The sequence below is a fragment of the Thamnophis elegans genome, chromosome 2 (genome assembly GCF_009769535.1).
Source record: "Thamnophis elegans isolate rThaEle1 chromosome 2, rThaEle1.pri, whole genome shotgun sequence".
NCBI classification, from domain to species: Eukaryota; Metazoa; Chordata; class Lepidosauria; order Squamata; family Colubridae; genus Thamnophis; species Thamnophis elegans.
Window position 1 is genome coordinate 107782216 of NC_045542.1, and position 14361 is coordinate 107796576.

General features: G+C 36.8%; 1 protein-coding gene across 2 annotated transcripts in view; it reads left to right on the top strand.

Annotated features, from left to right (window-relative positions):
- Positions 1-14361, top strand: part of IARS1 (isoleucyl-tRNA synthetase 1) — an 85223-nt gene that overhangs the window by 46078 nt on the left and 24784 nt on the right. For both annotated transcript variants that reach the window (XM_032209554.1, XM_032209555.1), the window contains exons 20-26: positions 2773-2893; positions 4361-4452; positions 4668-4745; positions 6185-6306; positions 8379-8481; positions 8621-8704; positions 11605-11779. In XM_032209554.1, coding sequence (XP_032065445.1) covers positions 2773-2893; positions 4361-4452; positions 4668-4745; positions 6185-6306; positions 8379-8481; positions 8621-8704; positions 11605-11779 — 775 coding nt within the window. The remainder of the gene's footprint in view (positions 1-2772; positions 2894-4360; positions 4453-4667; positions 4746-6184; positions 6307-8378; positions 8482-8620; positions 8705-11604; positions 11780-14361) is intronic.

Below are 14361 nucleotides of genomic sequence, written 5' to 3' on the forward strand. Positions count from 1 at the left end.
GCGCGGCCGCGTTCTGTACTAGCTGAAGTCGCCGGATGCTCTTCAAGGGCAGCCCCATGTAGAGCACATTGCAGTATTCCAGCCTAGAGGTCACAAGGGCCCGGGTGACTGTTGTGAGAGCCTCCCGATTCAGGTAGGGTCGCAACTGGCGCACCAGGCGAACCTGGGCGAATGCCCCCCTGGTCACAGCCATTAAATGGTGGTCAAATGATAGCTGTGGATCCAGGAGGACTCCCAAGTTGCGAACCCTCTCTGAGGGGTATAAAATTTGACCCCCCAGCCTGAGAGATGGAATATTGGTCGAATTTTTGGGAGGGAAACACAACAGCCACTCGGTCTTTTCTGGGTTGAGCACAAGCTTGTTAACCCTCATCCAGTCCATAACAGCTTCAAGGCCTCGGTTCATCACGTCTGCCGCTTCATTGAGTTGGCACGGGGCGGACAGATACAATTGAGTATCGTCCGCATATTGATGGTATCTAATCCCGTGCCTGCGAATGATCTCTCCCAGCGGTTTCATGTAGATGTTGAATAGTAGGGGGGATAAGACCGAGCCCTGAGGCACCCCATAAGTTAGGGGCCTAGGGGACGATCTCTGCCCCCCCACTAACACCGACTGCGACCTGTCCGAGAGGTAGGAGGAGAACCACCGCAGCACGGTGCCTCCCACTCCCACCTCCCGCAGTCGTCGCAGAAGGATACCATGGTCGATGGTATCGAAAGCCGCTGAGAGGTCAAGGAGGACCAGGATGGAGGAATGTCCTCCATCTCTGGCTCTCCAGAGATCATCGATCAATGCGACCAAAGCGGTTTCTGTGCTGTAACCGGGTCTGAAGCCTGACTGGAAGGGGTCTAGATAGTTTGCTTCCTCCAAGGACCGCTGGAGCTGGAAGGCCACCACCTTCTCAACAACCTTCCCCAGGAAGGGGAGGTTGGAAACTGGACGATAGTTATTAAGGATAGCTGGATCCAAAGATGGTTTCTTCAGGAGGGGTCTCACCACCGCTGCTTTCAGTGCAGCGGGGAAGTTCCCCTCCCGAAGCGAGGCGGTCACAACCGCCTGGATCCAGCCTCGTGGTTTATAAACCAATATTATGTTATAGATCTTTTTTCACCATCAAAATGACTTCTCTGAAAGCATACATGCTATTCTAACTAATAGAAGCACCCTTGAGAGCAGAAATCAGAAGTAGTACTTTGGATTTAAAAGTAGTTCATTGGGTTGCTTAAGAGTATGGCTTTGGAATAATTGCTTTTCAAAGCAATAAAAGCTGTAACCCTATGCACAGATATAATAAAAGTATTGTAGGGTTTAAATTTAAACTTATCTGTGTCCTAGATTGGTTAAATATAATAATACAGCAGGGCCTTCAGAAGTTTTTGAAACTTCATGATCCAAATTCTGATGGCTGAAACTTTTGCTAATCTATGGAATTCAAACCCCTTTCTGTTCTTGTCAAAGTCCTTAATTGATAATTTTGCCATATTTGAATTAGCACAGCTTTATAACATCTTTTGTTGTAACCATTGAGATGAATTTATTTTAAAAAGAAACTATCATAAAGGAAAATCACTGCCACCAACAGGACATGTAAATGGCAAATTGCCTCCCATCCCACCAATATCATAGGAATCTGTCCTCTGCCTCTGGGATCCATCTTTGGAATTTAATAGCAACAGCAGCAGTAGTAGAAGCAGCAACAACAACAGCAATTGTTTATATCTATCAGAATATAATAAAATATTGGTTTCACTCTCACTGTATTTGAGAACTTCATTGATGATTTCTGACGTAATGAATGTTTGTACCTGTCGCAAAATTTAATCTGTGCTCTCAGCTACTGCGTTTCAGAAAAGTAATTGTGCATAGAAACTAACATTTGGTAGGGAAAACTTTATCACAGATATACTTTCAAATACATGATGTTGCTTGTGGGAAATTGATCATTTGAGGAGCTTGTAATTATACACCTCTTGGTGGGATGGGAGGCAATTTGCCATTTATACGTCTTATTGGCTTCTCATGGTGGCAGTGATTTTCCTTTATGATAGTTAAAGGATAGTTAAAGCAGAGCTTCAAAGTTTTATAATTAATCAGCTATTTCTGACTCTCCCCAGGCACTTTTCACAATATAGCAATTCAAGTTTGCCCTAATATTTTACTTTTAAAAAATATTCAATCACTGAACTGCATTTTGGTACCGAAATATTGGTCTCCTTGTAGTTGTGCTCATTGCCTAGAAAATGTATTTGTATAAGTGATGTGCTTTGGCAATTATGCCAATAAAATTATTCATGAATAAATGTTACAATGGGAGTGAAGTCCAGATAAAAGGTCCTTAAATGAGAACCTTGAAAGCATCTATGAAACATCTAGTTTTAAAGGTCTCTAGACTTATTAATGTAATTGAAATTGATATGATATCCTTGCCAAACTATTTGAACTGAAGGACTGGATAGAAAATTATCATGCATAATGGTATAGTTGTTAAGGTAAAAAAGGCTTTTGAATGCCATTCAAGGGGTATCTTTTATTCTCAGATATACAGGATATTAGTAGTTGTTTGCATATGGAAGAACTTGTCCTAAGAACAATGAAATTTATTACTGGCTCTACATGAGTTGCAAGAATCGGGAGTCATGTTTTTATGTATATTTGTCGCAAAAATGCTAGCTTTCAACCCTTGGTTAAGCCCCCCGAAGTTCTAATTACGAACATTTTCCATGCAACAAAACTGTATTCCTTGTTTTATTTTTTATCCATGTTCATAGAAAGATGGGAAGGAATTCCTTTACAATGAGAATACAATTAAAGAAAGCAACAACATCATGGATAAATGGATTCTTTCCTTCACACAATCACTGATTCAGTTCTTCAGGACTGAGATGGCCGGTACGTACATTTTATCAGTGTTTTATGATCAAATTAGCCTTGTGATCCATATGCATGCTCAATCTGTTTAGCCATAAGATTATACAGGTTTGTTGAATGTTGAGTGAAATTGATTGGCTTTTTGTGCAGGTTTTTTTGGGGTGTGTGTGGAAATTATCATTGTTGTAGAAAGTTGCTCTGCCAATTACTGACATATTTTATGTATCTGTTGCTCTTTAAAAACTTGTTGGCCATCCTAATGGACACAACCCAGTTCTGTTTAGCAGCTTTGATGTTGTTTTCCTCTGTGTGCATCTAGTCCAGAGAGTTGGGAAAGGAGATGTTGGTATAAAAATGCCTCATTTTCATTGCTACCATTTCCCTCCTTCCCTTCAAAACATCGCATTTCAATAGGTCTAGTTTTTGCTTTTATCTTTTATTTAATATCTTTATTTTTAAATGTTAGTTGCCAGTTTCAGTGGAAACTGAACAAATATAATGGTAAAATATTTATTTATTAAATTTATATTGCTGCCTATTTGCCCATGGAGACTAAAGATGGCTTACGTATTTAAAACCAAGTTAAAAAACAATAAACTAATAAAAGAATAAGATAAATTAATATAATAAAATCTGCCCCAGCAACAGCAGATCAAACGAGCCATTTATTGGACTCCATCCCACTCTGGGTTGCCCAGGCCCACTGGTAGAACCAGGTCTTCAGCGCCTTCCGGAAGAGTATAGAGTGGGGGCTGTTCTAATCTCTGGGGGAATGATGTTCCAGAGAGAGGGAGCCACAATGGAGAAGGTCCTTCTTCTGAGTCCCACCAGGTGTACCTTCCTCGAGGATGGGACCCACATCATTCCCTGCCTCCCTGCTCTAATGGGTTAAGTAGATGTGACCGGTAGATAGCTACCACTGTTAAAATAAATACCTTTCACATATATTTATCATATCGGTCATAAGCAGAAAGTAGAAATCCATCCCAAAATGTGATTTGCTGGTGAAATAATTATTTCTGCCATTTGTTTAATCAGAAAAGTCTTATTGATTAAAGCTCTAACAGTGGTCAGTCGGTCTGTCTGTCTGTCTGTTTGTATCTGTGCGTATCCCTTCATTGCAACATAGACATCAATTTAAAAAATGCAAATGCTTTGGATTTGGCAGGAACTCAGGGGACCATCTTCTCAGAGACTGCTGCATTTATGGAAACTGCCCTATAAATGCATCCCCATATTCCTGTTCAGTGTAGATTTAATTCCTATTCGTCTGTCACTAATCTTAAGCAAAAATTGTTAATGCAAGTTTGAATCTGGGATTGGTAGTGGATTTGCAAAGTTAAATTAAAAAAAAAATGCTTCCTCTTTTTTAATTATTTTGTCACAACATTGTTGCAGTATTAACCAAATCATTCTGTGAGAAAAAGAGACTGAAATGAAAAACAAAAAACAAAAACAATTACACATTTTCCCCCCTTTAATTTTTAGCCTACAGACTGTACACAGTAGTTCCTCGACTGGTTAAATTTGTAGACATTCTAACCAACTGGTATGTCAGAATGAATCGACGGAGGTTAAAGGTAAATTAATTTTCCCCCCATTTATATATTCATGACATTTATTTGAGTTGCTTTTATGTTGCTTTATTTATAGAAATAGCGGCTTCAAGCAGCTTCAAAATAGATGCTTTTTGATGGAATTAATATTTTATTCACACCTGATTGCTATTTTGCTTAAAATATGTGAACAAATTAAAAAAAATTGTCTAATTACTCTTTTGTCTCTAAATGGGTAGGGTGAGAATGGAACAGAAGACTGCATTATGGCCTTAGAAACCTTATTCAGCGTCCTCTACTCCATGTGCAGACTTATGGTGAGAGTATATTACAATCAGCATTGATTCTACTATTACCTTAGATAGAAGGAGGCTGTAGCCAAAGCTACACTATATTGCCAAAAGTATTCGCTCACCCATCCACATAATCAGAAGCAGTTGTGAGCGAATACTTTTGGCAATATAGTGTATATATATTCTGATGGAGTATAGTTTATGGTTATAAGACCAAATTCATTTTTTTTTAAGAATTCATTTTTTAAAAAAAAACTGCACTCTTCCTGACCAGACCATTACTAATAATTTCCCTTTGTAGTCAGGCCAACATTAAATATAGATAATTCTGAAGCTAATTGCATTTGAAGTATTCTTTACTACATATCAGCCATATTTGACTCCCAGTTTGTTATTAATATAGCTTTTTATCAAAATTGAGTTTTATTTAAACACTATGACTTGTAACAATTGAATGCAGAACTTCTATACTACAATCTAAATAAGCCATGCTAAGAGGAAACTAAATTGAAAAGAAAGGACAAGGGAAAGCAAGAAAGACAAAATAATGGTTATGTCAACTCACTGGAGAACAAGAACAAATTGTATTCGTACTTCTAATATCCACAGGAGAAACGGCAATTGTGCAAAAGATTTCTGAGAGGGAAAGATTTCGTTGTTATTTTCTCTTCCCTTTTAGTGGGAATGTAACTATATGGCATAAACTGCAGTAGCACAATGGTTATAATGCAGTACTGCAGGCTATTTCTGCTGACTGCCAGCTGCTTGCAATTTGGTAGATCGAATCTCACCAGGCTCAAGGTTGACTCAGCCTTCCATCCTTCTGAGGTCGGTAAAATGAGGACCCAGATTGTTGGGGTCAATATGCTGACTCAGTAAACCGCTTAGAGAGGGCTGGAAAGCACTATGAAGCTGTATGTAAGTCTAAATGCTATTGCTATATGTGTGTGTAAGTGCGGAGTAGCTCTGGACATCTTGTTTGGCAATTGAAGGAAATATTGCGGCTCTCCAGCATAAACTGGAAGTTAGAGTCTTCTAATGTATCTTAGCTGATACAAAACAGAATAAATGTACATCCTGTTCTTACTGATTTCTCAGGATGATTGTTCATAGAGCAGTTATAGAGAACCAGGTGCTATCAGATAAGCTATAACATTTTGTGTTCTCATGTTGTTCATTAGATTGCTTTATGTTATATTGAAACTTGGAGTCCAGCCACTGGATGGAAGAAAGATAATGTAATAGAGCTCCATCTGTCTTACAGTTTCTGATAGAGGAAAACAGATGAATAAAATACAATTTTGATTGCTGGCACAATTGTCTTTTCATTGTGTAAATCCTGTTAGCATTCAGTGTAGAAATGACGTAGATGAGATTCAGTAATCTTCTCTGTAAAATTTATAATCAATCAAGAATTTAGAATATGCAGTATAATGCGAGTTAAGACCATATTGTCATTTCAGGCACCTTATACTCCGTTTATTACCGAACTAATGTACCAGAATTTGAAGACTCTTATTCATCCTGCTTGTATTCAGGAGAAGAATACTGATAGCATTCACTACCTCATGCTTCCTCAAGTTAGGTGAGCAACTGTGTAATTATCAGCTTAGTTTAGTGTTTAACTTGCATTTGTTCTGTACTGTTGGAATTCTCTGTATGTGTCATTGATAACCTGAAAAAAACTTTGAGGCCTTTTAATTCTTTTGAAATAGATCATTGCTAAAGACGCTAGCTTAACCTTTGTAGTCATAATATAGGCAATCTTGAGAGCTTGACAGATTTTGGGATTGAATTGATTTAGTTTTTACTTTTGGTATTTCCTGTATCGGTTGTGCAACCTGGTGCTAACAGATTGAGTAACATGCTATGTGGGTTGATTAATTATTTTTAAAGCTTACCGGTAGATGCTTTATTGCATTTTTATGTACAGTACATAAATCATCAACAATCTCTTCTGATTGGCAGAACACAGTTTCCGTTAATAAATAATCAAGTACGGTAAATTATAGAAGATATATTGCAGTTATGTATTCAAGGACAACCATGACAATGGAAAAAAATATATGTTAAAACTAATTGTAACCTTTTATTGATTACATCTTCCATGTCCAGTCCTGATGACTATAATGGAGATAAGGCCTATATTGTGGGGATATATTAAAGAAAGTAAGGACTTTCTTAAGGCTCAAAGCATCGATTTAGAATGGCAGTACCTGGGAGTTTGGCTTATTCATTCTTCTAGCTCTAGTAATTGCCCTTTGGGACCTGTAAGCAAGTCAACCAGCAAAACCAATATTCTTGAAAGGTGAGGCTGAACTATATCAATGGCCAAGCATTATGTTTGGTCCAGATATTTAGACTTTATTTGGCATTTTTATTCACCTATTAAGCCCAAGGATCTGGGAAGGACAGAAGTTTTTGTCGGATGGTGTTAAAGATGTTGTCGCAGAATATCAGCTGTTTCAAGTTAAGCTATTTGGAAATATTGACTGAAACTGTGATGCTTGTTTCTTTGATCGGCAAAAAGAATTTGTTTGATTTGGATGTGTCTCATTCTTGCTTGTGCTGTTTGTTTTGCACATCTGAGTCTGTAATGAAGGCGATTAAAGGAATTTCTCAAGATATAAAAGGATATTATTGAGAAGAAAAATCTCTTCTTTCAGTGTTGTGGATTTTTAAAGCGTAAAAATATGGTGAAAGCTGCCACAGCAGAAGTAGCTTGGGCTCTGTAGCTTGTTCAAGTGCCTTTGAAATATTATTATGTAACAGAATAAAATAACAGAGTTGGAAGGGACCTTGGAGGTCTTCTAATCCAACCCCCTGCCTAGGCAGGAAACCCTATACCAGTTCAGACAAATGGTTATCCAACATCTTCTTAAAAACTTCCAGTTCTGGAGGCAAGTTGTTCCACTGATTAATTGTTCTAACTGTCAGGAAATTTCTCTTTAGTTCTAAGTTGCTTCTCTCCTTGATTAGTTTCCACCCATTGCTTCTTGTCCTGTCCTCAGGTGCTTTGGAGAATAATTTGACTCCCTATTCTTTATGGCAATCCCTGAGATATTGGAACCCTGCTATCATGTCTCCCCTAGTCCTAATGTGTATTAGAAAGCTCTATGGTTAGTTAAAGAGTAATAAGTTAATTTGTGGAGTTTAGTTGTCTTATTTTTTCAGTTAATGATGCCTAATATTATTACCATTTGTAAAAATAATTAAAAAGTACTGTACATTGACTTCCTTTGACTTGTATTCAATAAAAAATTTGTAATAAACCAAGAGTCCTCTCTCCTCTAGAGTAGTATCTAGATAATAATGGGGTATATATCCCATTTCATATCCACATTTAATAATGACTTGGCTGTAAAGTCTGGTCCTGAGCATGTAAATCTTTGTTTTACTTTTGTAACATCTTTGTTATTTTTTTCTGTGCTATTTGAATGAGGAATATGTTCAATTTATAGCAATTATGTGATGTATGTATATACTTGGAAAATGAACGATCTTATATTTGGTGGTTTTGTTCTATTGCTTTAATGTCTGATCTTTTTTTTTCATATTATTTTTTCAGTTTGTTTGCGCTATTTTAATCCTATGTGTTCTTGGTTTCTGGAACTCTGCATACATTGAGATAAAAAATTGTTTGCTCTTTCAATCTAGGGAAGACCTGATCGACAAAAACATAGAAAGTGCTGTTTCTTGGATGCAGTCTGTTATTGAGCTGGGACGTGTAATCAGAGATAGGAAAACCATCCCAGTAAAGGTAAGATGTTCTCCATTTTCAGAAGTAAATCAATGAGCTGCAGAAAGACGATTATATAGACGTTAAATAGACAACATGACATTTTGCAATGCTGCTCAATTTTCTTTTCTGGGACTAAAGTTCTTGAATTTGATTTTAGTATCCATTGAAAGAAGTGGTGATCATCCATCAGGATTCTCAAGCACTGGAAGACATCAAGTCCTTAGAAAAGTATATACTTGAGGTAAGATGAACAAGTATGTTAAAAACTCTCTCATCTTTGTTCAAATTTGTCAAATCAAAAAGTACAGAAGGTGATGATAGTTCACGTTCAAAAATAGCAGTTGTATTATTGTAGTTATTCACTGACTGTTAAATGCTTTATCCATATTGTACATGATGCTAGAAGTCCAGCTTTAAATAGGTTCATGATAATTAAAGAATTATCTAAGTGTATAAAGCATGTCCAAAATGACAAATCTTATCTGTTGAAAAGTTTGCCTAATGAAAAGGAGGAATATATCCTAATCAACTGTAACCTGACTTTGTTTAGATTAAAATAGATGTTTGAAAACAGAAGGAGAATGTCAAATCTTGATTGAGGAACAATTAACATGTTGACTAGAAATTTAATATAACATGAACCTCCGAAGCCTGGGGAGGGCAAAAACAGGCCAATCAGAAGTTCGGAAATATGGCTCCACATGCCATTTGTGGCATGCTTGCCATAGGCTCGCTATCACGGCTCTAAGAAATAGGCAGTATCAGTGGTGCTTAAAAGTTTTGGAATCCTTTTGAATTTTCAATATTTTTCCATAGTTATGACCTAAAACGTGATCTGTTTTCACACAAGCCCTAAAAAGCACTTAATTAAAGAAATGAGTAAAAACATTGTCCTTGTTCATTTATTTATTAAGAAAATGATCCAAAGCTACACATATTTGTCTGTGGAAAAAATATGTGAAGTATGGATTTTCTGTCTATATTGTGAACATTTTTTATCTTGTACTAATTAGCAGTTTAGCAAGCTATAGCTATTACCTATATAGGAGTTCAATAGATGAGTACAAAGTTTAAGCTAGCAAGTCAAAATAAATTCTGAGGTTGGTATATATCATGCATGATAAGGACACAGATATTTGACCTTGCTCCCCCCCAAAAAAATTACTTATTTATTAAAGGGACTCTGATAGTATCATTTCAGACTAACAAATGTAAATAAGAGGCAAATAGAAAAGGGCTTCCAGATTCCTTTTGATGTTTGGCTGCAACAGCCTATTTGGCTCTTCTGCTACAACATTTATGAGACTTGTGCATGTGTTGGAAATTATTTGAACTAGTTCTCTGGGGAATGCCTGAGCAAAAGACCTTTCTGGTTTTCATTAAAGGAGCCTCCCCTCCTCCCCCCAAGAGTTGCATCCATCCATGTCAATGCGTACACTCTTAATAGAAGCTGCTCCTTTCTCCTGGCTGACTTAGAAAGCTAAACAGACACTGTCCTGGGCTTATGCAGTGTTTCAAGCACTTCTCCAAATTATTTTTGAAGCATGCATGTTCTTAATATATAAATACAGATCATGAATATTGTTTCAGAATTTTTCAATATAATGTAGATTTCAGAAGTTTTATGGAAATTTAAAGGGAACAGATTAGCTACATGTGTTGTTGAGTTTAATTTTTCAAAAAATACTTTCATATTCTTTCTGTGTCTTTTAATTTAAGGACACCGTTCAAAGTTACAATGGCACTGGTTACATAAGTGACTTATGACCATTTTTCACACTAATGATCCAGCTTCCCCATGGTCATGTGATTTACATTAGGATGCTTGGTAACTGGTTCATATGATGGCTGTAGTGTCCCGGGGTCATGTGATCAACTTTTGTTACCTTCTGAAAAGCAAAGTCAATGGGGAAGCCAGATTCACTTAACAACCATGTTAATAATTTAACAACTGCAGTGATTCACTTAACAACTGCGGCAAAAAAATCATAAAGTGGATCAAAACTCACTTAACAAATTTTTCACTTAAAAACAAAAATTTTGGGCTCAATTGTGGTCGTAGGTTGAGGACTACTTTTAATTAAAGGGAGCTTGTAGTCGATAGTCTCAATTTCTCTTGAGAATCTAAACTACAATATGTCTATTCCTTTGGAATAAGTCTGATGGGAATATAAAATAAACTATTTATTGTGACCCATTGACATGCTTTTCATTCATTCAGTCCCATTTTGCTTTCACAATTGATTAAACTGTAAATGAAGTAAAACCCAATGTGTGGAATTTTCTACCCAAGAAATAAATGAAAACACCAAAAAATATTTTGCGTTTAAAGCTAAGCATTGTTTTTCAAACATCTGCTTATAAACTGATGTTCCGCTTTGGAAAATAAGCCATTTGGGACCTTTATTTGCTTTAGAAATTTGAATGTAACCCGCCAGGCAGAGTGACCTTCTGTGGCTTTGTGTATTAGATTCTTAAAGGTCATAAAAGTCATAGATACTCTTTATAATATTGTTTATACATTTGCTTGGCCAAACAGGGGATCTCTTAACAGCAACAGTATTTTAGCATAAATATACTAGAACAACTTTGGGATGTAAAATAGGAAATGCAGTATATTTAACAGACAGATCCATTTGTCAGAAATAGTGGTATCAAAGTTTCACTAGGCTGAATTAAATTATCTCATATTATAATATTGTACTGCATATAAACATATATATTTGATTACAGCTTAGTTGTAGAAGGCTTAGTTATTAAGGCAACTAATTACTTTCTACATGATCATTGCCTTTCCAAAGTGACTAAAGATTGTACAACCTGAAAAAGGGAGACCTAGTCCAATAGAGGGATGTCTAGTACAAGCAAAATTTAATTTTAGAATTAAATTGGAAGTACGTATACATCAGAATGTTTGGTTAATATTTTGGTAAAAGTTTTTTCTTATATTGAATAGGTTGAGACTCCTTTTCTTTCCTTAAATATAACCACACAACGTTAGAATTATGCACAAACAGTTGTTTGATATTCTTGCCTTGTCTTTTCTGTACAACATTTGTTGCAGTTTGAAAATAATAATGTATTCTTCTTTATTCTTTTTATTTCTTTGTGGGGGATATGTGTATGTTATTAAATATGAAGGAACTTAATGTCCGCAAAGTGACTTTATCCACTGATAAAGATAAGTATGGAATCCGTTTGAGAGCAGAACCTGATCATATGGTGCTTGGGAAGCGACTTAAAGGTTCCTTTAAATCTGTAATGGCTGCTATCAAAGAATTGCCAAGTGAACTGTTGGAAGAATTTCAGAAGACAGGTTGGTAACCATTCAGCATTGTTATAAATCTGTGATATTCTTGGATTGCATTTAGCTTCTGGAATATATTATAACCTACTAATAGATTGGGTAGTATTTAAAAGCTACAATATTCCTTTCTATGTAACAACTTGGCTGCTCTCCTTGGAGTGGGACCAGTGGTGGGTTGCAGGCAGTACACCCCAGTACGGGTGTATTGACGCCTGCCCGGAGCACCGGATACTGTTCTAGTACGGTGCTCCGGAGGGCTTACCCGCCCGCCTGAGTTCCTTACCGGTCTTTTAAGCCTTTTAAGTCTTTGGTGCTTCTGCGCACGCAAACGGCGTACAGCTGAGCAGGCTCGCGGAAGCGGTATAAGACGCATACGCGTGCTGTGCACGTCCATGTAGATGACGCTGGGCTCGTTCCAACCATACCGGTTGGAACGGAATCCAGAACCCATCACTGAGTGTGACATTTGGAAGCCTCTGTCATTTGAATTTTATGTTACAAGGATTGTGTTTGTAACCCATCCAAAGTCATTCTTTGGATTGTAACCCATCCAAAGTCAGGCAGCCTCCAAAACTCATAAATAAACTAATATCAAATATTTATGGATTATAAATATATTGGAAAATCATTGCAAAGAGGGAAACAGTTAAAGTACTCATTGAAAGCCAGAAAATGTCAGGGGATTATTTAAATTGACAGAGTAGAATTTGTTTTTGTACTCTTTTGCATTCTTTTTTGTATTTTTATAATAATTTTTTACAAGTTATGTGATGCACATATAGGAGCTTGACATACTTAATTAAGCTCAGTTCCTGTTAACTGCATATCCTGTCCCTTCTAGTGCTAGTAGTTTTTCATTCCCATTATTTTTATTCACCTTTCTTCTATTTCCATCACTTTTGCCAAGGAAAATAATATTTTATAGTTAAAAACTGGGAATATTTTGCTTTCAACTAAAAAATGAAGTGCTAGAGATAGCATTTATTTAACATTATACCTTTTTTGGTCTTGCTTAATCCTAACCCTAATCAATACAGTGAATTCCAATTTTCAGTTCAAGTTAACATTATCATCCTCAAAGGTACCACGAAGAGCCAAGATTTTCTCTTGTCTCTCTGGATGTTGAGGTTTACTATTTTAAGCTTAAGAATATTTTGGAGATGCCTTACCTTCTGAGTCCCTATTGGCCTTTTCCTTTGTCTATAAAACATAATGAATGTGGCAGCAATTATGTAAAGCATCAGGCTGGAGAGGCTATGCAAATATACATTGTAGCATCCAGGATACCAAAAACCATAGGAAATATTTCTTGGGCTCAAGATCTCCAAACAAATCTATTTAAGTCTCAGGATTTCGGCTAATAGATGCCTGTAAAATTGCTATTCCTGACTGCTAAAACCAGAAGTAGTTAAGAGTCTTAATTTTTTTAAAAAATGACTAGACAGACTCTGCAAATTGTTAGTACTTTTGACAAATAAACTTCTAAAAGGAAACCTGCACAATGTACAAATGTAGAATGATGGGAGTGCAACTGCATGCTGAGTTTAGCAGGCACTGTTGAAAAGCATTTAAGTGTAATGTGATAGTGTTGTCTCATCAATGTAAATTTAAATACAGAATAAGAGAATGACAGAATAACAAGAGTTGGAAAGGACCTTGGAGGTCTTCTAGTCCAACCCCCTGCTCAAACAGGAAACTCTACGCCATTTCAGACAAACGGTTGTCCAATCTCTTCTTAAAAACCTCCAATGTTGGAGCACCCACAGTTTCTGGGAGCAGATCGTTTCTCTGTTTGTTGTAACTGTCAGGAAATTTCTCCTTAGTTCTAGGTTGCTTCTTTCCTTGGTTAATTTCCACCCTTGCTTCTTGTCCTGCCTTCCAGTGCTTTGGAGAACAGGTTGACCCCCTCTTCTCTTTGGCAGCCCCTTAGATAATGGAACACTGCTGTCATGCTAGTCCTTTTTGTCATTAAACTAGACATATCCAGTTCCTGCCACCATTCTTACAACAAACGTAAACCCAATGTTCTGGATTTTAACATTAATGTTATTAATTTTCCAGTACAGGCAGTCCTTGATACTTAGAACCTGAATCTGAAGTTCTAACAGTTCAACCTCTTCTGTGGTCACATGACTGGACTTCAAATGCTCTGCAACATGGTCCCATGTACAGCACTTGCAATATCCTGCAGTCATATAACTACATTGTTAACTGTACCAAAACTTGGCCCTTACTTGTGTTTTTTGGTAGAATTGCACCCATGGTTTGCTTAATGACTTCAGTGTTCACTTTACAACCGCCTTGTTCACTTTATGACTGCTACGATTTTACGACTGTCTCTTTTGCTTAACAACCACTGCTAAAAAGCCAAATTGGTCAGGCCCTTGATTGACCCATTTTACAACTGTCATGACAAAGGCTGTAACTGGCAAGCTCCGTTAGCCTCATCATATGTCAAGGACTACCTATTCCCTGAAGGATGCCTGTCTAATGCTAAATAAACCAAAGTATTTGGATGAAAAAAGTGAACAATTTATTACAGGGATAAATACAAAGTCATATTGATACGTATGTTTATCTTTCAAATGAAA